Consider the following 23,561-nt stretch of genomic DNA (forward strand, 5'->3'; position numbering starts at 1 on the left):
TAACTGAGGAAGAAAAGAGCATAGCTGATGTCTTGGCTGCGCTGTGCCTTTGTTTCTGTTTGAGTTAGCACAAGCAAACTAATTTTCAGTCTTTTGCAGAATGTGCCACCATTTACTGGATTTAATGAAATTTTACCCATCCTGTGATTATCAGTCTAAACTAGGTATAAAAATTACTTTTGTAATCTCAGAAGGCGGTGACCCATAAAAGATGTATAATTGAAAATCAGATACATAATGGAAAATGTGATCATTGTTTCTTTAAATACACATTTTTTCTGTTAGTGCTATATGGCCATATCTAGATCTGCCCTTAATTTAGCCGTCATTAACTGGCTGATCAGGTACAGATATCAGGACAGATGTGGGTCATGAAGATATTCTCCTCTGAGATGAGAATGGCCTTATTATAATTTATTTTTCTCATAAGAATGAGTCTTTTAGTAATCCAGTCATAGAGGAAGGAATCACTGGGGAGGCAGACCTGTACTTGTTGCTTGTGCTGTTGAGCTGAGTGAATTTCCACTTGCTTTTCCTTATGCCTGTCTGTCCCTATCTGACTTGGATTTTCAGAAGCGACATTTGAGCTGCAATTAGTTGTACCTATGATTTGTTCTATTCATGTGTCTAATTACCTGATGGAGCCTGCAAATCAACTTGGCTGCAGTCAGAGCACAAGTTATTGCACCTTCAATTTAGAGCACAAGTGGAGGACTAGCAAAGATTTGCAGCCTTAATGCGTTGTCATGAAGGAAACCGCTGAGTATTGTTTGTGGGCACTGTTCCTGATAAAGAAGGTGTAGTTAAGGCATTGATTTGATTCTTCTCCTTTGTCCTATAACAATAGCTTGACTTGTAATCTGGATCACGTTTTTCTTTTCTTTGTAACTTTCACGTCAATGCACTAATTATTGGCGTATTACAAAACAAGAATGATTCTCATTTTTTAAACCGTTCATGCTCTCTTTTTGCTTGGTATGCTTAAATATTTCAAATTGCAGCCTGAAGATACATTACTTCACAAAAGCACCGAGGGTTTCTTTCATTGCTCATTGGCAGGGTTACCTAAAAATGCAAGCAGTAACCTCAGGGAAAGCACAAAAAGTAGAAAACGTTCTTTATTGGGGTATCTTGCAGTGCGTTGACCTCGAACGCAGATATATTCAGAAAGAGGAGGTTAGGGAAAGGGAAGATGCATTTCTTGGTAAATGCTGAGTGGTATACAGACAGCTTCTGGGTAAACTGCAGGTTTTGACTGCCTGTTTGGAAAAGGCACACAGAAGAATTAATGTATATATTTTTAGTAGCTTCTTGTTTCAGAAGCTGACATACACAGTTACTGTTGGTGCAGTTGTACTTTGCAAAACCGTTATTCTCTTGAATAGTTTCAGATGTCTAGATTTTTATTTCAATTTCTCCATTCTTTCTTAAAGAACAATCATTCTGCTTATAGTGAGATGTAAAGACTCATTGTAACTGCACAGGATAAAAACAGTCAGGTAATAAAATTAACGAGTCAAAATGTCCTCACTCAGTTTTGTTGCAAAATCCTGTTTGCAGTGTGCTTTCAGATTCTATGATAATCGTATGAAGTATTAAATAAAGTGAGGTAGATATCCTCCTCTTCTAAAGGAAGTAACGGAATAATTAGTACCAATGGCTGTTTTGCTAGGTCAGAAAAAGCACTCTTATGAAATTGCCCCAACTACTGCATTTCAGCTACATTGCGTAAGCAGCCATTTTGATTTATTTCAATTAAGAATAACATCAACAATCTAGATATGCAGTTGTTATTATATTGGATTAGAAGCCTCAAATACTTTTTCCGTAAGATATATTGCTTCAATTTATTTTGCTGCATCATGTTGAAACATCATGCGAGTAAAATATCATCTAGTTTTGCGAATGAATCTGTTGTAGACAGGCAGTCTTTGTGAAATGATGAGCTTAATATGTTTATTTCACTTTCAAATGTGCAATAAGCCACGCTGTTTGCCCTCAAAGATTTTCTGTAGAAAATACTAAAGGAACTAAGAGTCCAGGTTACTGGCTGATTAGATTTTAGAGGCTGAGATTTTTTACTGACTCTAGTTTCCATGAAAATAAGTTTGCTGTGTATTGTCCCCATTTACCCCCAAGAAAGTCTGGGTGAGGAAAAATATGCACAGTAAAATGCCTTGGGGTGTTCTGTCACTAAGAGCTATGATGGGGTTATTTGCAAGGCTTGTTGATGACCACCACAGCTGAGAAGAGATAATTTCAAGTTTTGAAATTAAAGTTTTGAATTTCAAGTTTTGATCTAGCATTAGACCAACTCAGGTCAGAGCCAGTTTTGGGTTGTCCCTGTTTATTTTATTTTATTTTTCTATCTTCAGGCTGCATTGAGGGAAAACTTAGAAAGGAGTTGATCCTCTGGACTTTGTTTTCCCACTCAGTGTACTGTACAACAGCTCCTTTAGTAGTTGGTTTGTGTTTTCGAGGTCATGCGAAGAGGCATAGGGATTTGGTTGCATGGCTCTCCAATCTTTGACTTGAGTTGCTTCCTCCAAGGGCCCCTGTAGCCAGAACTCGTAGCATGCAGTCACCTGCTCACTTTGTCACTTGGTGTGTGTCAGGTGAGCTTCAAACATCTTTGAGGTAGTTTTAATGTTATTCAAAATTTTGATACTGTGGGAACAGCTAAAACTGCCTGGAGTTGTAACCTCATCAGTTGTAATGCAGCTGCTTCCAGGAAATTTAATAAGTTGTTTACACAAAGGAGACAAGGATATAAAGGATTATTCAGTTATGCAAGAGGGAATAAGGAACATACGGTACTATGAGCTGTAGCAAATGAGAAGATCCTCAAAAGTATAGAAACAAACAGAAAATGCAAAGAAGGAAATCTTCCTGCAAAAGTTGGATATTAACTACACCAGCACTTTTGATACCATTCCTCTTTGTGAATTAGCTCAAAAATAATTCTTGGCAGGTTTCCAGGAATTTGAAAAGGTATTTGTTAATCATTGCCACTTATCTGTGAAGAAATCCACACTTAATGTTCTGCAGGTGGTTTGTTTGTTTTAGTTTGGGCTTTTCCTGTCTCCGCTCTGAAAGCGGCTTGTATTTTATGAATTCAGGATTACATATGAACCCTTTTTTTGCATGGCATGAATCTGGAAAAAAAATCTCCTTTTGTAGCTTATTAAATAAGAAATTCAAATTAGTTGTCCATATAGGTCTGGATTCTGACTTCAGGTTGAAAGCTTGTGGGTTGAATAGAAGACAGAGGAACCAATGGGAACCTTGTGGTCGGTGTATACTACAGGCCACCCAAACAAGGAGAGCCAACCTATGAAGACTTCGTCCTCCAGCTGCAGGAGGCTTCATGCTCGCAAGCTCTCAACCTACTCGGGAACTTCAACCACCCTGACATATGCTGGAGAAGTAGCACGGTAAGCTGTAGGCAATCCAGGAGACTCTTGGAGTGCATTGAAGATAATTTCTTAATCCAGGTAATGGAGACCCTCACTGGAGGAGAAGCAATACTGGACCTTATGGTCACCAGTACAAGCAAACTCATCAGTGGCATTAGGATTGGAGGCAGCCTGGGCTGCAGTGATCACGCACTGGTGGAGTTCAAGGTCAAGAGGGATAGGGGACAGGTGAAGAGTATGGTCTGGACCCGAAATTTCAGGAAAGCAGACTTTCAGCTATTCAAGGAGTTGCTTAGTAGGACCCCCTGGGACATGGTCCTTGGGACACGGTAGCAGAACAGAGCTGGCAAATATTTAAGGATGCTTTCCATGAGGCACAAGAATGCTCAGTCCCCGTGTGTAGAAAATCAGGCAAGAAAGGGAAGAGACCTGCATGGCTGAGCTGAGACCTGCTGGTTAAACTCAAGAAAAAGAGGGAACTGCACAGGCAGTGCAAGCAGAGACAGGGAACCTGGGACATGTACAGAGACACTGCCCAGTTGTGTAGGGATGAAGTCAGGAAGGCCAAGGTGCAGCTGGAGCTGAACTTGGCAAAGGAAGTGAAGACCAGCAAAAAGGGCTTCTACAAGTAAGTCAATTGGAAGAGGAAGACCAAGAGAACATACCCCCACTGATGTTTGGAAATGGTGATCGTGTATCAACAGATGAGGAGGAGGCTGAGGTACTTAACAACGTTTTTGCCTAAGCCTTTGCTGACAACTGCTCTCCAAACCCCTCCCACAGTAGAGGAGGATCATATTCGTGACCACCTGAGGAACCTGAGCATATGTAAGTCTGTGGGACCTGATGAGATGCATCCCAGAGTCCTGGGGGAATTGGCAGATGTGGTTGCCAAGCCACTCTCCATGATATTTGAAAAGTCATGGCAGTCAGGAGAAATCTCTGGTGACTGGAAGAAGGGTAACATTGTGCCTATTTTTAAAAAGGGTAGGAAAGACAATCTTGGGAACTACTGACCAGTCAGCCTCACCTCTGTGCCTGGGAAGATCATGGAACAGATCCTCCTAGAAGCGATGCTAAAGCACATGGAGGACAGGGAGGTGATTAGTGGCAGCCAGCATGGCTTCACCAGGGAGAAGTCCTGTCTGACCAACCTAGTGGCTTTCTATGATGGGATAACCGCAGCAGTGGACACGGGTAAACTGATAGATGCGATCTATCTGGACTTCTGTAAAGCCTTTGACACAGTCCCCCACAACATCCTTCTTTCTAAATTGGAGAGATATGGATAAAGGGCCTATGAAGTGTTTTATGTAAATGGGGTTGGCCATTAAGTACGAAGAGTTTACAGGGAAACAAAAGCTGAGTTTTTCATTATCTTGAACTATACTGTGGAAATCAATTAATCCTGTAGAACAGCCAAGAAATTCCTGATTATTTTTTCTATCCTAGTACTGCCTTTGCTTTTTAATGGAGTGGAGTATATATAAGGAGATGATTTGGTGAACTGGAGTCTTTCTATAAATGGTAATTTATAAGCTCTGTGTGTGTGAAAGATGTCATTAGTGCTGTAAGGACTTGAATTGTTTTTAAGTGAACTATGATCTTGGTTCCACTGGGTTATTGTATATGTTATGTCTATATAGCATAATATATATTATCCAGTCTACACATTTCCTGATGACCTGTCTGATCTTTTTATGCTAACAAAATGCAAGATTAAACCATACCTTTATTTCTGATAAATCATAGTATTCCACTGCTTTAATTATAATTACATTTTTCAGAAAAGCAGATAACTTAATCATGGAGAGGACTGTGAAAAACTGAATTCCTAATCAGAGCACAGTGCTAATGGTCAAATAATTTTGTTTGCTACAGTATCGTTCACAAGTATTTGCATAAAGAGATGGTGGTTTGCCATTCTCACATGACCTTGGGAAATTCATCTAGCTTTCTACTGCCTTAGATCCCCCTAAATGCACAGATTACAGTGTTCCCTTTTCCGGTACTGGCACTCTTTGGCTTATTTACATTTTAAGTTAAGAATGTTGCCTTGAATAATATTTATCTGTTTATATATTCAGTGTCACATATATGTGTGTACATGTATGTGCACACAAAGGCTTATTAAGGCACATTTGGATTTAAATTACTTGTTTTATTTGCAAGTAACTTCTGTGTAAATGTGAAAACAAATAGAAAAATAATGATGTGACTTTGCAAAATAACCTCTATAAATTTGTTCCATGTTTTGACAACTCCTGATTTAATATCAGTGATCTAAAAAAAAAAAATGTTTTGGTTAAATCCAGGACTTCAGAATGGCATAAAATTAAGCATATGTACAAATGCCTGAACAATGAGAAACTCCAAAAGGCTATTTTAGTTCTTCTAGTGGTGTTACTTTAAAGTTGTACTCCACTGCATAGCTCGCTGTTGTTCCACTTAATATACGGCACTATATTCAGTTTAAATTGCAAAATTGTCTGGCCTAAACCTGAGTTTGACTTATGTGATGTTACTGCAATGTAGTAACCTTTCCTGTTTTTCTAACCTTCAGGGACATGTAATAATATGTTGTCAAACAAGCCCACTTATTAATGCTGAAATAAGCTATGTCAGTTTTAAAAGTCATCTGTTATGGGACCTTGAAATATATTAAAAAATAAAAATACATTTAAAAGCTTTTTAAAATTTTTTTAAAGCAAATCAGACAAAGTGCAATTCAGTTTCTTAGTAATGAAAAAGACAAATTCTAGCAAACAATTCTGTTGTATCTGTAGAAAGATCAACGTATATAGAGCTTGTACAGCCTGTGTTCATCCATTGTTGTATGTCTATTCTTGAAATATTTTACTTAATGGGGTGATTTTTCTTCACCATAATAAAAATGGAAGAAATATGTTTCTATCTTTTGACATTTTATTAAAGTTTGGATCAATAGGAATTTGTGAAAATGCCTTTTTGACCATAAATGACTGTGCTAGTATAGACTTTTTCCTTTACATCATAGTCACTTGCAATTAAATCATGTTTGTGCCTGCTGCGTTGCCATCTTTTTCTGTCCTTGTCATTACTTGCAGTAAAATACATTATGAATTTTCTTTAATTACGGGAAATGAATTGTTTGTTTCCTCTAGATGCTAATGATGCATGGGCTCACTGGAAATGAACCACTTGTTTTATTTCCATGTAATCTTGCATGCAATTCTCAAGATACAGATATAGCTTTTCATATTAAGACTGAAATCACATTAGGTACAAGATGAGACTTGCGTGAGGAAAAGAATATGAAGCACAGGGTGAATATTGGAGCTTTGGTCCAATGGGGACATGAGAAATGTAACCTGGAGTCACACTGGGGTTAGCAGTGAGCCTCAGCCCCCCAGAAGGATGTGTGACTCCTCTTTACCATGGTCTGGAGGTGAGATTTTCAGGGGAGATGGGATGAATGTTGCAAATTGATGTATTTAATAAAGCAGCAGTGCAGTGGCTGTTCTATTTAGGGACTTGCAAAAATGGGTATAGGTGGTTATCTGTAGCTTTCATGTAGGAAGGTACTTCTGAGTCTCAAGATAATTACTTACATCTTGCTGGAACATTGTTATTCTCCTTAATTCTCCAGTACTCCTGCTGGGCTGGTAAAAGAATCCAATATTTTTACTTCTGAAACTTGTTAGAAACAAACTAAAGGACTGTGAACACAGGATGGAAAGGGATACTGAGCGTCAATGAAGTTGCCTCTGATGCTGCAATAACTCTACATGGTGTTATAGCTCTTAACGGAAGTGCATTACATTCAACTCAGCCCCCAAACAATAAAGAAATTCCTTTGCCTTCTGTAACTTGGTCTCTCCATCATGACGGTTTTTTACCTCAAATATAAACCAGTTTTGTCATCATTGCTTTATCCAAATCTTCCTCCGCCGCAGCTACTCAACAGTCCTTATGGCAGTATTTTCCATGACCTGCATTTTACGTATTTCTTTGAAAAATTTACACCGTGATAGTTTGGTTTTATTTCCCCCCCTTGCTTTTCTATACACTGCAAGTGTGAATGCTATTGTGTCCATAAAAAAAAAAAAAATAAGTGGATGGCCACAAATTTTAACTGGTGCGTGTGCCATGCCTTTTTGATTGGTTGTGCTGGCCCTGTTTTCTCCCTGCTTTTGTATTTATTGCACGTATATGTAATGACCAAGATTTTAAATTCATCTACTGTGACGAGACCTTGAACAGGATTTTGATAGAATGCTTTAGAAATTAGGCTTTTACTTGTTTGTCTAGTGTAATAGTTATCTCATTGTATTTGAGAAAATGTTACAAGGTACTCTGCAAAGTGAGTTGGAAGACTTGAAATGCATTCTTAATGCTAGCCGTAATACATTAAATAGTTCCCATAAATGTTTCTGATCACTTTTGTGAGTAGTTGGAACTAAAGGCGCTGACAAAGCTGGTCCAAAATACCAAAAATAAGTGAAATTGGGTTAATGAATGGACACTTGAAGGTCTAGGGAACAAAACCAAATTATCTCTGCTTTAGAACAAAAAAGATCAAGGCTGGAAAAATGCACAAAATGTTTTGCAAGGTTAGGAAAATATATTACCAGTGTGGGTGATTAACACTGCTTAGAGTGACTGATATGTTTTGTTTTATTTGTTTTGGATTGGACTGTTTGGTTTTTTTGGTTTTGTTTTGTTTGGCTCCCCAAAAGGATTTCTCTTACCAGTGCAGCACAAAGAAATTAAAATACGAAGACAGATTGTTCCCAAACCCAGATCCTGCACCTGTTCCAAGCAGAGTAATTGCTAACAAGCTGCTCTCTTTTTAAAATGCCTGTTATCCACAGAGCTGACGGAGAGTCATGCGTTACTGTGAAAGTGGCATTTTACAGTGACTCTGAAAAGAAGCGCCAGCGTTTTGATGAATAAAGATATTGACCAGGAAAAGTAATTGTATGACCATAATCATTCGGACAAGAACTAGAGCAATAGGATAGATAACACAGCGAATTGTAAAGGGAGCATGAGGGATGGAACTGATTGGTAGTTATGCAAATGGCTCTAACTATCCTATGTCATGTTGTGAATGTGTCTTTCAGTCTGTCTTGCTATCTAGGCCATGGCATTACTCAAAAACAGCTGGGAAGGAATGGATGCAATCATTTAATCACAAATTTCAAATGCTAGCTGTGGTAATTTTCCTGCAAATAATACACTGCAAAATCAAGGCAGGTAGTCTTTAATTCAGGTGCAGGACCAGCTATATAAAATACTCTGGAAAGACTGCAGTCTTTTGATTTTAAGTAGCCTGGGTCTGTCTTTTAAAATACCTGAGATACAACACAAAACTGTCTTTTTATGTTTATCACCTTTTCTTCATGTTTGGGGAATGCAAATGCTAGAGTTTAATGAAGTAGGTGCTGGAGGAGTCATTAAACGATATTGTCGTGATTACATCTAAGCTACAGAGTGAGACTCATTCTCATTCCTACTGCAAAACAAATTACATTTGCTTTTCCCACTCTACTGGACTTTGCTCCTGAAATTCTTGCCAAAATAGGGGAAGGCTGTGATTCTTGTTAGAGCTTTCTTTTTGTTGGCTTTGTCCTGGTGATGGTATAGGAACAGTTTAAAAAACAAAAACAAAAGAAAGATTCATTGAAGGCTTCAGAAGATGCTATGCTGGCAGAAACTGCTACATCCTGTGGCTTCTCTAATATAGTTCATCTCCCATAGTGCCCCAACACAGAAGCAGGAAACCACCAGACATTGTTGCAGCTCAATGCTGATGGATTTTCTGTTTCAAACCGTCTCAGTCTAGGGATAAACACCAACACACTTGTACCACTGAGCATGTAAATCTGTTAAAGGGTACTCCAGACTGCTGAAATAATGCTGGAATCTCCACTTTGAGCTGTACCCAGAATAAATAGTTAAAACTGGTGTCGTTCTTGTTATTTTTTTAGAGAGAAATGCATATTTTCTATATTTGGCTCATTGCATCATTTATCAGTTAGATTAATCACAGCATGGGCAGGTAGTTCTGTGAGAAAAAGAATTAATTAAATGCCAGTCTCAGGGTTAGCATGTCTCTGAAAGTTTGTTTTTCATTTCTTCTCCCAAAAGGGATGCTGCCCTTTAACTAACCTGCCTCTTCTGGGAAGTGTGGCAGAGGAACCTTTAGTCCCCAGGCTTTAGCTAGTGCCCTTCGGTGTGCCTGCTTGCACCAAGCAGTCTTCTACTGCTTCTGTCATTATTTCCATGGTAGAAATTGTATAGTGGTTTATGTAAATAGTTTTCCAAGACGTCAGGAAAATGCTATAAAAGTATTTCAAACCCCTGACTTATTAATGCGGCATGTTACAGCAATATTTTCTGACCTTTTGTTGTCTCCTTAGTTGTACACACATGCTCGAAAAATTATGTCTTAAAGGCTTTTTATCCTCATTGATTAACAATAAAGCTGTGCAACTCAGTAAGCTTGAGGAAGGAAGCTGTGTTTTTTTATTCTGGTTATGCTGCTTACAAGAAAGATTGCAAGTTTATTCAGGTAAAAATATGGAGATATTTGAGAGTTTTTAGTTTCTTTTTAAGGTATTGGATCTATTAATTTTAAGTGATCCTTTTCCCCAAATCGATATCCGCAATGCTACTTAAAAGAAAGCAGCACTTAAATTATAAGCACTTGCATTTCGGTGTCAAGGGATTAAAAGTATTTCTATATGAAATACATTTAGTGGAAATTAATTTCATGTTATTATCTCTATTGCAAGGGGAATTTGGGTTATATCTTTTGTTACGTTCTGGTGTAACACAGCCATTATGGAGGTAATTTTATAGGTTTTATTTTCAAGTTGAAACATCCACATCAGACTCTGTATTTTGTTCAAAAATAGAGAACAACAACTCAGAAAATGCCAGATGAGGTTATATGCCATAGATTGTGAAATTCAGAGCTATTTCCTGCTAGTACTTTAAGGATTTTCGCATTTGTAGTGAATCAGTTCATCATCAGTCAATAAATTGTGTTTGGAGAAGTAGTATGTATTTATTAAGCAGCCTAAAGAAGAGAGAGAAAAATGCTTCAGCATATTTGATTTATACTTGCTTTGCATATTTTCTGGAGATTGTTTTTCAGCATTTCCCTCTGGAATATCTTGTTTTGCAGTCGAAAGTGGGCTTTAGCATAGAGGGATGCTGAAGGGTTGGAATGACTCATGCTGAGCTTTGACAGCCTCAGCCTGTCATCCCTCTCATGTCCAGTCTCTGCAGATTTAAGTTTTAGCCTTCTTTTTTTTTTTTTGGTTACCATTGCAAAATTTTGGTGTGATCGCTTAATTGCTTAATTGCACTTGCAGCCTCTGTGATACCATCTAATATGTGTTTTATAAAACCAGTCTGAGAGCAAGTTACATCTTTTCTTTTAGGGGTCTCTTCAACAGAGGTTAAATGGAGAGAATCAGAGCAGAAAGTTTAGGCTCTTAGGCTAGGACCTCCCTTCATTTGCATATATTGAGTTTTCTTATCGTAGTGATTAAAAGGTCAAGGTAAAGTGAGGTCTTCAGCATTTGGCAAGAATAGGCAAAAAGCATTTGTGTCTGTGTGAAGTACAGTGGATTTTTCTCTTTGTAGCTGTGTTTTAGTAGGATATTAATCACAGATTACACTTGGAAATATATATCACTTAATGCTTGTTTTTGGCAACAGTGCAATTAAACGGTTTGTGAAAAAGGCACTTTAAATAATGAGAATATGGCAATTGTATTATGCTTTGAGCAGCCATTTTCTGATTCATTAGAGTTGGGTTGTAAAATCTATAATAACATTATCGATGGTGTTATATATAAAACACCATCTTCAAAAGTTGCTATTTTTTCAAACTATTTCTGTAGAAGAACGTACTTAAAAGATTAGATCCTTAAATGTCTGTCTGGGTCTTCATTGTTGTCATGTGCCAGTTAGCATTTAGTTATGTGGAAACTGTATGATGTCAAAAGCTTCTCATTGTATGGCTCTCCATGATATTTCCTGTTGAATGCCTCTATCTTCTTGTCATACTCAAAAATAACAGCTTCTGTCTTGCCAGTGATTCATGGTCTGAAAATCTATTTAACTGCCTTTTACTTATGACCGTTTCAAAAAGCAGTGCAAGGCTAAAGTATTTTATTGTTGAAGAACAGCAGTTTTCTTTTAAAACTCGGTAGGATATAATGCAAGAGTTTCATTGGTTAGCATCAAGATGGTTGATTTGAGATGTCCCTGATGCTAGTTTTGCTACGAATTCTCTTTATTACAATATTTTTTCTAATATTTCTTCTAATATTTCATCAAATGTTTTCTGTTACTGTACATTAACTTTGCAAATGTCTTACCGGAATGTAATCACTTCATATTAAAACATTCTCATGACTTTTTAATAACTTCTAATCTAATAATCTGGAATAAATCATAATTTATGTCAAATTGGTAAAAATAAGTACTTTCTTCTTAGTGAGAAATAAGTCCTTCTTGTTATACCGGTTTCCAAGATCTTCAGTTAGCTGGAAGCTCCCTTCTATCTCACTATGGGTACCAGTAAGCATCGTATGCTCAGTACTAGAGTGATCCATTTGATATGCTCCTTGCAAGACATTGCAGAAGTGTTTAAAATAGAGCTTTATTTTTAGAAACTGAGCAATATTCATGTCTGCAGAGAAGAACCTTCTGAATAATGAGGATTTGGTACATTGTTTTAGAGGCTTTGGTACAGAAAACATTCGTTGAGTTGTCCAGCTTTTCTCGGGTTGAGTCAGTCCTTTAGAACAGGGTTTTATGATTCTTTGAGGGTAACCACTTTTTTCTCACCACCACTTGCTTCTCTTACAGTTGGACTCTGTAAGTGTCATATAAATAAGGCCAATACTGTTATGTATGTTTAGAATAAGTTTGTATTTTCTAGATTGTGTCATTGCCATTAAAATAATTCATACTTAAGAGAAAACGATAGCTTGGATCTGAGCTTACATGCAGGACATAAAAGTTTTGTATTCCTGTGAAAAGGCTGGGAATCCTTGCAATTCTCATATCTGAGGCATCACCAAAGGGGCTAGTCAGGAAGTTGCTCTGGTAATTATTATTTAACAAGGTGGGAGTGAAGCAGAAGGAGCTGAAGAAAACAAGAGGAATATGCAGGTTTGCAAGGGGTGGAGAAACTGGTGCAGTGGGATGGGGAAAGGAGATGAATGCAATGAGTTCCTGCTTGCATATTTTTTTTTCCCATCACCTGTGGAAGACATATATTAAAAATATATGGGCATCAAAGATGCATTGTTGGTTATAGTTAAGAGGCTTCTCCTGCATGGTGATCCCCAGGAAAGCTGCGCAGGCCATACTGGAAGGCTAGGAGGGGCTCTTTGTTGGGGAGTGCAGGGATAGTTCCGGTTTTAAGCTGGAAGAGGAGAGATTTAGATCAGATATTATGAAGAGTTTTTTTTTTTTTTTCACTGAGAGGATGGTGAAGCACTGGAAGAGGTTGCTCAAAGCTGTTGTGAATGCTCCGTCCCTGGAGGTGCTCAAGGCCAGGTTAGATGGGGCTTTAAGCAGCCTGATCCATTGAAACATGTCCCTGCCCATGGCAAGGGAGTTGGAACCAGCTGATCTTTAAGGTCCTTTCCAACCCAAACCGTTCTGTGATTCTGTGATGACTGTCGGCTAATGCTGTGGTGCCGCTGTCCTCCATAAGTTCCTTCCGTGTGCTGTAATTGAACACCATCTATTATCTGCCTCTCCATCAGCATCAACACCTAAAATGTGTCTAAAATGAGGAGTCTCAGCGGGGTGTAGGCCAAGCAGAGGATGGTGCCCAGCAGGCAGCAGCTATTTTAGGGTGTTGGGGCCCCCCGTGCTGGGACCTGCGATGGGCTGAGGGCTCCTGTGAGACCTCCGCTGTGGCATTGCTTAGAGGCTTCATAGGGGAATTCTCCTTATGTTTCCAGGAATAAGAAGACTAAGGAGAGAAATTGTCTTTAACAGGTGGAAATGAACAGGTGAGGGATTAAAACACAGCCAGTAGTTACAGATGTGGTTAGAGAAGTTATTCTGGGTGGTGTGTGGTGTTGAGGTGGTGATGTACATCAGCCAAGAAGGCACAAGAATGTTGCCTTGCTGGGCTCTGCTCATCCATGTTCTGGCAGCAGTGGGAAGAGGGAGAAAGGCTTTTATGTGGTGGTGTCCTCAAGGGCAAGTGTGGGCTAAAGCCCATGTGTTTCATCCCATCCAGTATTTATCTGCTGCTCAGTGGAAGCTTGTGCAGACCACGAAGCAGTTGTGTGACATAACTCAGCTTTGTAAGGAGGCTGAAGTGGGATCTTCTGCGGAGTCCCTGGGGGTCCCAGGGGTCCTTGCACAGTGAGTCTTACCACAGCAATTTAATTTGGAGGTAGCAAAGGTAATTGTGACATAGCAACACTTATCCTTGCCACCTATTGATAGAAAAAAAACCCACTTTTATGTGAGAGGCAGTTAGGATTGTATGGAACAATTGTTGTACTGGGTTTTGCCATTCTGTTGTCAGATGTTTACATGTCTACTGACAAACCTCAATGGCATCTGGCTTGAGTTAAAAGGACTTAAACACGTAACTACAGAGAACGTAAGCTTAAGCATACTAGTAGTACAGAAACATTGATTTAACATTTGTTCTAAGCTACTGTTGTTTTTTTATGAGTAATAAGGGAGCAGTTTACGTTTGAACTACAGTACAGAAAAGAAGAGCTGTGTGGTTTTGGATGGAATACTTGGAGCCTCAGGCAGTTTTGTAAATGTTTTCTATTACAAATAAGTTTAATAGCGTACATTAAAAAGGATGTGTATTTAAACCTTTATGGTCCATACCATGTTAGGTGGAATTACAGTAAATTGCTGCATTTCATTTCTGTAATTGTCTTATAAACTGCTAGTTGATATTGTCCTGAAGTTTATGTTCAGCACATTTTAACACCATTCATATTTTGGACAGCTTGTATAAGCTCATTTGATTGGTTTTTAGGGTTATAAAAAACATACATGCATATTTAAAAAAAAAAGATATATCTATTAAAAAAGCATAAGAGTTGCACGCCTCTGGATGACTGTGTGTACTATTGAGAGGGGAGGGATCGTGATCGCCTCTCTCTGTGATTATGAGTGTGCACGGAGCAATTTTCCTGTCACTAATAGTTCTAGAAATATATGATTATGAAACATAGAATTTTCCTTTTCTTTTATTTTTTTTTCCATTCCTATAGGAACTTGGAAGTAACAGCCCTCCGCAGAGGAACTGGAAGGGAATTGCTATTGCGCTGCTGGTGATTCTAGTTGTTTGTTCACTCATCACTATGTCTGTCATACTTTTAACCCCAGGTAACCTACTTCTTTATTTTATATTACTGAAGGTGTATGATTCATAGTGCAGTCGTTAAAATGACATATAAATGTTAAAGCATCTCTTGCCCTTAAGCATTTTTAACTTGTGATTACTATAAATTCGGTGCCTGTAGGGACTTGGGGGTTACTGAAGGCCTTGTGGGGCAGAAGGATTTGACTGTAGCACTTGGTCCTTAGGATTGTGTCAGCCTTGAGACAGCTTCCAGGAATCCTCGTTAGCTCAGGCAGGTGTGAACTGACTTTAAGATATTGTAACTTGTGTGCTGGTGTGATTTGAGATTCACTGATGAGCTAAGAGAAAGCTGTAAGTCTTGGAAAACTAATACTGAGAATGAAACTTCTCAGTGAGCCAGAAGCACACATCTTTCATATGTACATGCACAAACTTATTCCCTTGTCTTTCTCTCAGAAATAAAGAGGAGTAATTACTTCATGGTTCAGGAAAAAAAAGGGGAGGAGGGCAAGTAGTAGACAAAAAACCCCAGTGGAATATAGAAAATAATTATGCTGGGTTTTTTTTGTTGTTGTTGTTGTCCTACTTTGATCTGAGTTATATTTCTAAAGATTTTCTTGTTACTGCAGGGATAACAACTGCTTAAGTATGTCCAGGAATCTAACAGAAGGAAACACTGCACAAGTTTTAAAGAAAAACTATCTTTTAATTTTTTGTCAGATTTAAAGTTATAAAGGACCTGATTTGAATGCCTAGATAGTATATATTGTTCTGCAATGCAAGTGCCCAGTTTGTGTAGACCAAAAAGTTAATTAAGTGCTTCTTAGTTAAGTAATGGTTCCAGACAATTTGGCCACTGGATGAAATCATCGTGGGAAGCTGAGTGGTTCTTTGCATTAGCAAGTACAGTAGCAGACAGCTGTTCTTGAAAGAAGGGTGGTGAGGCTGAATGGAAAATGACCAAAAAAGCTTTGCTTCTCAAAGGGTATGAGACAGCTGGAGTGAGTATGTAGGAATACTATTCTACTTCCTCTGTTTTGTATAAGTTTTGTAAAAGCACCTGCGTATTCATGGTGCTGTCCAAAGAATGATAAAGGAGTCATAGAATCCAGACTAGTTTGGATTGGAAGGGACTATGAAGGTCATCTAGCCTACCCCCCTGCAGGAAGCAGGGACATCTTCAACTCCATCAAGTTGGTCAGAGCCCCATCCAACCTGACCTTGAATGTTTCCAGTGATGGGGCATATACCAACTCTCTGGGCAACCTCTGCCAGCGTTTCACCACCTTCAGCATGAAAAGTTTCTTCCTAATATCTACTCTAAATTTCTCTTTTAGGTTAAAACCATTACCCCTTGTCCGGTTGCTACAGACTCTGCTAAAAAATGGCTGTTTGCTTATTTTCATTTAGAATATTTTGAGCAAAATAAAGTTGTGATGCTCTATTCTCAGTGTATAGTAATTTCTTCAGGGAATAATAAAGACACTGAGGGCAAATGGTGGCATATCCCAGTACACTTTAAGACAGAAGACTCTTTCTTTTCAAAGAGAGGTAACTTTTTTAACACTTATAAAAATCTCAAAATTATTATGCTGGAAACAATGCTAATAAAAATATTTTCTAGCTGTTATAGCTATAGAGAATTATTAATGATGTAAAAATGTAAATTGAAGTCTTTAAGGGCACTTGTGAAAAAAAAAAAGAATAAACAACCTAGGGAGTTGTTAATTTTTTTTTGCATGTTAAAAAATCTCACTGAATTACATCATCTCTGGGGCTTTTTCAAAATGCAGAGAGCTTGCTTGAAAATTTGATGTAAGCTGGGACTTACATTTCAGTTCAAATGGTATGAGTGAAAACTAGTGCTGTCAGCTCAGATGCTCTAAGATATCCCACAGAGACTGTAGAGCTTGGTACAAATAAAAACCTTTTCCCCAAAATTATCGAAGTCTGTAAAATTGGGTTTTGTTGCAGGTTAGAAATGCTTAACAAAGAAAGCTTAGGAGGTACGTTGTAGGACAGCTACTTTCTCTGTTTTGATCCTAATAAGAGTTGTTCCTCTTTCACTTTCATGATTAATTAATATGTTTTGGGAAGAAAATATTCTGATACTCTGCTGGTTTGCTGGCAGGTACTAAGCACTGTACCTGGAGTTATCTGATCTTGGCTATATGTAAGATCACTTTGGAATGTCTAGCGTTGGAGGGGAGGAAGAACTTGGAGGTTCTCTCAAAGGTCTGGCTATTGCAAGCTGCTCACTTCTAAGCTTTTACCAGTCTGTTATAAATACTTGATTTTGCAAATAGTTCTGAATTAAGATGTTCAGTGTAATAGTGAGAAATTTTCCCTGTACTACCTTGGGATATTTCAGAGTGCATTGCTTTTCATTTCTAATAATTTTTGAGCATCAGAGACTTTGTTCCGTATTTGGTTCTGCCTGTACTGTTGGGTGCTTTTAAGGTTTCCTGTAAATTCCCCTTAACACTGTGCACCATGCGGCTTCTTTTTATGGAGGTAATTCCAAATGGTGATTGCTCAGAAGCCTGATTATTTTATTGAAAATTTTGTGGAGATAAAAGTGGGTTTACTGATATGCCAAATCCAGCAGAAACAATCTCTCTGACTGCGATTATTTAAACATTGCTTTGTCCACAATATATGAAACTCTTAGGTCTGTGTGCACTTTAACAGTTGTCAAACTTTGAGCAACAGCTTTCGTGCTTTTTTGATAGAGGGATTAATGCTTCTATATGAAATAACAAACTTCTAAAAGAAAATCTTTTGCGTAAGAATATGCAGAAAGTTTCAAAGAGGCGTTAGCTTTTGCTAAAGGTACGAGCAGCATTGCAACTAAATGGAAATTCTTGATTTTTTTTCTTAGTGTTTTTTATTACATGAAATATAACTTGAATATACAGCACTATGCAGAAACTGTGTTGAAATGAGATGTATTTTGTCCTACTGATATCTTCAGTTCTTTTAGAATATGAAATATCTGTGTTACAACTATGATTGTGGTTTTACTAAATTGTACCAGAATATTACTAATATTTTGGTCCTCTTTATATTGCTTTTCATCTGTGCTAACACTCAGAAACTTTATAAATGTATTAGTTTTCTCAGCAGAGAGATGGAAAAATGAAAGGCTGGACCACTTGGTAATTTAAGACATTAGTGGTAGAGTCTCAACAGCCATTTGTGAATAACTGTGGACTAACGAGTATGTTAAAAAAAACATCGCATCGCGCGCATCAAGTACAAATTTCTACCTTGGAGTAGATGGCTGGCAGGCAAGTATCCTTGCTGGTTTTCTTCACAATTAGATAAGTGCACTGATAAAGAAAGTGCATGGAGATATCAAAGAACAAGGTTACTCTTGTTGAAGTAGGGAACTGGAAAGCAGAAAAACTTGAGAGTGTGGGAAAACTTGAGAGTTTCAGAAAAGGAGCCCCTCTGTGGGCAATCTAATTATGATTTCTGTGTGTAATATTTGACGATGATTACTGGAGAAGTACTTAGGAGAGATTAAAAGAAGAAAATACCTTGGGAGTGATCTTATAACTTCCTTTATATTATGAATTAATGGCTAGTGCAGAGACAGAAATAGTTGTTTATGAGATGTCAGAATAGAAGAAAACTAGAACAAAAAAGAAATGTGTAATATGTTTATACTGACAAATTACAAACTAAATGATTCTCATGAATAGAGAACAAACGAAGAAATATTATTGCTGAAGTGGAGATCCATTACCAGTAGATTCAGTTTTCTGTCCAATGCTGCCTGGGCTTCCTGTAGCTACTTCAAATTGGCAAACAAGTTTTGATATCTGACTACTTTCTGACAAGATGCTTTTCGTTTTTCATGTAAACTTATTATGACCTATATGAATTCCTGGTTATTGTTAAACCTGTCAGCTTGCATACAGTTTACTAGTGGCATTTCTGCTCTTTCAAGGCAGCATTTAACGTCAAGCCTTTATCATGCTTTCTACTCTTAAAACTTTCTTTTCCACAGAAAAGTCAGTAAGGAGTTTGTATTAGTAATATACTAAAATGTGTCATTGTTAGTTTTATTTGCTGAGTTAGAAGATAAATTTTATGGGACGTTTAGATTATTTTTATCCTGCAAAAAATAATATCCTATAAACTCATGAAAAGTAAGGTGGCTATTAATATCTCCTTTTGCAGTCTTCTAGTTTAGTAAGCACAAACAGGTTTGTCATTTTGAATAAATACATACCAGTTATTGAGCTGTTGTTAGTTTGTATAGTTAAAAAGTAGCCATTTAGTTTTTAACATTTGATTTTGTTCGTATCTCCTGTAATCTGTGTTCATTTTCTACACATCATATATACAATTTCAGACTGAAATCTGGAAATCTATGGGAAGTAGTGTGGGGACATTGGAAATATGACTCCTTCAAGGAATAACTCAATAAAATTTAAAATGGAAGTGAAAAGGTGACAGTAGGCTATTTGTTAATGTGGTAATAAAGTAGAAAAAAGCAGCCTTTAAACTATAAGATATACTTCGTAAAGTACTTACTAATTTGTACTTGTGCTCAAGAGAAATTAACCCAGTATAGTGTTTTGAGAGTTCACATGATGTGTTATTCATCTTGCTATAGGAAAGTGAAATTACCATTTTAGTTTCTTTTGGTGTCGAATCAACATTTTTCTCAAAAATTACCCGATATGAGAGATTGGCCAAGTGGAAAGTTAGTGTCAAGGCTCTATTTGGTAATGATTTGGCATTAGAAAAAGATTACTTTTCAAACATCTAGTAAAGTTGCTTGAAGTTGCCTGTTTTTTCAGCTTGGAAATGCTAACAGCAATTTAGAAAGTTATTTTAAAATCCAATTTATGTTGAGATTTCTTGGCAGGTGTGTGAGTTAGGTAGAAGACAGAGAGTGGAACCAGTGTACCTTTCTTCTCTGGTAGGCTTTCTGTGCACAGTTGGTGTATTGTTTTAGTGACTTCTATTAACGCAGTTAATAGCATAAAAAAAAAAACCCAAACTGTCTTGGATAAGACAATTTTTGGCAACATGACAGCCTGTGTGTGCTTGATTGGTAGTTGGCAAACTGGCAGCTTATGAGGAGTCACGATAAACAGAAGCAGAATCAGGAAAGGTTAGAAGGGAAATCCTTTCGGGATCACAAATAGCATAAGGATGAGGGTGTGTTGAATCAAAATAGCTGATGGAAAACAGCTTGTTGAGAGTCAGTAGTCAGCAAGGTTATGGAGAAAGGAGAAAATGGGCATATGAAGAGCGCTGTATTTGATACTGTTAAGTTAGAAGTAGCATTCAGAAGACAGGGAATGTATTTGTGGAGCTGAGCAGAGCACATATAGCAAAAAATGTGCTTACTTTGATGATAAAAACTCAGTGTGTGGCAGGAGCAAGAGCTAACAAGGTCCCATGATGTGTAAACAGAGGGATTAGGTATAAATCAAGGGAGATAATGTTACTCTGCTGTAAAGCTCTAGTAAGACTGCAAGTGGAATATTGCGTCCCATGCTGGACTTTGAGACTGAAAAAATCCCCCAAACAGGCTATTTTGATCCTTGGAAGGAAGGAAGAGGGCAAAAAGCTTATTTAAGGATTAAAACGTTTGTCTTATGAGAGCAGATTTAAACAACTCTGCATGCTTAGCCTTATAAGATGTCAAGTGTAAGACTTGATTACGGTGAGTAAGTGCTTACCAGGGCCCTGCTGAGAGCTGGGAGGGAGGCGTGAGCAAAATGCAGCAGTGCTGTGGAGTGAGAAGCTGCGATGGCCTTGTGTCTATCATAAATGTATGATGGGCGTCAAAAAGGAGTTTCTCTTCAGTTTAGCGAGGATGCACCTTATTAATACTGAAGAATGGCTGCAGTGGGCAGTGCTGGCATTTAAAGGGAAAAAAACACGATATTGTTGTTGCTTCCAGTAAGCTTTCAGCTGGGACTGTAATTGAGAAATTTGGCTTAATAGAGTCCAGTAACGAAACTATGATGGACTTTATTCACTGCAAAGTGGTCACATTTTCCTCTGAAATGTATTAGAGGATGTGACCTTTACAAAGCAGATTTCTTTGTTAAAAATGGGTTGATAACGTACAGGGTCGACATAAAGACAAGATTGTTCCTTGACTGCTGTAGTTCGAGATAATCCTTTGCTATGGATCTGTCACCAGCAGTGCTGTTTAATATCAGCGATCTGTAAGGACAAAATCTGGCTAACAAAAAGATCCTCTTAGAGAGAAGGTATAAGCCTGACACACTGGAAGGAAAAACTCATGGAACAGAGAAGTACTGCAGTAACCTGTGGCAAACCTGCCCAATAATGATTGGTTATGGTTATAAGACCTGACTGAGCATCTGTCTGGTTGATTGTGTAGGAAGTGCATAGATGTGTTATTTTCGCTAGTGCACATGCAATGAATAATGCAGCTTTTGGCAGCTGCTCTTCTCCTAAATAGCCTCAAGCAGTTAGGGGAAGTGCTTGGCTGCTACCAGTCAATATTTGATGGCAACAAACCAGCAAAACTTTTGATCTAATAGTATCTGATTTCACATGTTAGTGTGACAGTGCACTATTGAATCTCCACTACTTATTTATTTAATATAAAGCACAAGAAAAGTAGAATTTAGCACAGCTAATCGTTGGCTAATGTTCAGAAGCACAACATTCCTGGGTTCTATCGTATTTGGGGAAACCACAAGTCTGTTAGCCAAATGTTATGTTGTGCTTATCACTAGGGAGCAAGCAGAGATTAAAAAATATGCAAGTAATTTTGGGTTGGTTTTTTGGTTTGTTTTTTGGTTTTTTTTTTTTACATTTTAATTTGTGCAATGGGGAAAATTGGTTCCAAATTTATTTTCAGAAGTATTTTACTTAGTTTCTGTCTGTATAAGGTGATCAGTATGGCCTACATCCTTTGCCTGTCAGGGAATTTTTGTATTGGTTTGTAATCAGACTTTTCTTGTGGCATAGGGCAGTGGCAACAAGCTTTGGCACTACAGTCCCAGTATAATAAATAGCCAGGCTCTACACCCGTCAGTTGTCCTGTCCGTATAGTACCAATGCTTTATTTTCCGAAGCTTCACTGATAAAAAAAGAAATGTTTTCTTGTAGTGAAAAAAAAATAAGATCAAGTTATTGTTATTGGTTTCAACAACACCTTTAAACTATGTATTCTGGTTCTGTAGTTCCGATGTTTTGCGAACGACATTGAATGCGTTGTTTTTCATGTAACCTGTTATGTTTATTTTAGATGAACTTGCAAATTCATCAGAAACCAGATTGTCCTTGGAAGATCTCTTCAGGAAAGAGTTCGTAGTTCATAATCCAGAAGCCAAATGGATTAATGGTAAGCATATAATCTCTCACGTAATTTGAAACTAGTTAATAGTTTCAAATATTGAAATATCAGTATCCAGGCACTGAGAAGGAATCAGTTAAAATTTCAAAGTCTCCTGAAATTGGCCTGTGTCCCGGTTTTCCTTGCAGTTCTGAATCATGTCTGTTTCATTAATTTTTGAAGGGGCTTTCTAATTTTTAAAGCTCTGTCTAGCAGAAACCCACTAAATTTTTCACTGACTCAGTTGGAGGCAGAGATGTAGAATTGTTTTTCAAGGACCAGATCTTGTTTATGGATTAACAAAAAGATCAGTTCAGAAAATTAAATTGTTCTATTATGATATGAACTTTGCAATTTGAGCACTGGTTCTGACTCTTCACATCTGGATGGATTCTTAAATATTTTGGTATACTTTTACGGCTCTTTTGTGGTGTTCAAAATCCATCTTAAGAAACTCATACAACAGAAGATCATTTAAGTATCATGCAAAACATGGAGGTTGTAAGCAATGTAGTTTAAAAGCCATGAGACTATACAGCTATGAATTTATCTGTTGAAAATAATAGAAACTACTTAATGAAGAAAGGCTCTGTGTTTTATTAGCAGTACAATTGTACTAATGTCCAGTCTTTCTGCAGTGATGTTTCTCGGACAGTATGAGAACTCCTAAGCTTGCAGTTAGGTGATTTCCTGTGTTTATTTGCCAAAGAAGCAACGAAGTCCAGTGGTACATAAAAGGAGAAAGAATGGATTTCTTTCTTGTTAAAGTATGTCTGTGTATGGGAATTGATGAAGAAGTTGGGGTAGTGAAGGATTTTACTAATTGTTTAGTATTTTTGATAAACACAGAAAAAATATATATAGTTGGGTGAGTGTTTTTTGGCATTTTCTTTGAAAATTCTCAGTATAGTGAATGAAATCAATATGATAGATAATAAACAAAATGAAGAAGAGTCTTGCAAAGCAGCAGTTTTGCTTCCTTCTTCTATTTTTATTTTTAAGACGTAGGATGAGATCCTATTTTCTTTCCTGGTGTGGTAACATTGCAGTGGTGGCATTATATGCATGGAGAATGAAATATGTAGCTTAATGTTCAGCATTCATTACTGTGGAGCTGGAGGGGGGCAGCATTTGACAATTTCTTTGGGTATTGGCAAGGTAAGTGCTTTTGGATTCTGTGCAGGAAGATTTTAATGGAAAATAAGTAGCTACTTTCTGCTACTTCTCTTGGGATAGAATAATTTGTATCCATCTGAAAGTTTCATAATCTTCACCTCCTGGGAAGGGTTGGGAATAGAAATTGGAAAGGCGGTTCCTGATATAAGCAGTTTCTGCAGGGTCTAGATCATATTTTGTAGAAAAAAGTCTGTTTTGAGGATTCCAAGCACTGATGAATTGCTGTGGTTTTAGGTAAGGTCTAGTATTTAACTGCTATCGTTTA

At 37.6% G+C, this 23,561-nt stretch overlaps 1 protein-coding gene across 5 annotated transcripts in view; it reads left to right on the forward strand.

Annotated features, from left to right (window-relative positions):
• The window catches only part of DPP10 (dipeptidyl peptidase like 10), a 521,204-nt gene that overhangs the window by 281,013 nt on the left and 216,630 nt on the right, over window positions 1–23,561 (forward strand). For all 5 annotated transcript variants that reach the window (XM_054070220.1, XM_054070222.1, XM_054070221.1 and 2 more), the window contains exons 2-3: window positions 14,687–14,801; window positions 22,034–22,129. In XM_054070220.1, coding sequence (XP_053926195.1) covers window positions 14,687–14,801; window positions 22,034–22,129 — 211 coding nt within the window. The remainder of the gene's footprint in view (window positions 1–14,686; window positions 14,802–22,033; window positions 22,130–23,561) is intronic.

Source organism: Cuculus canorus, chromosome 6, assembly GCF_017976375.1.
Source record: "Cuculus canorus isolate bCucCan1 chromosome 6, bCucCan1.pri, whole genome shotgun sequence".
NCBI lineage: Eukaryota > Metazoa > Chordata > Aves > Cuculiformes > Cuculidae > Cuculus > Cuculus canorus.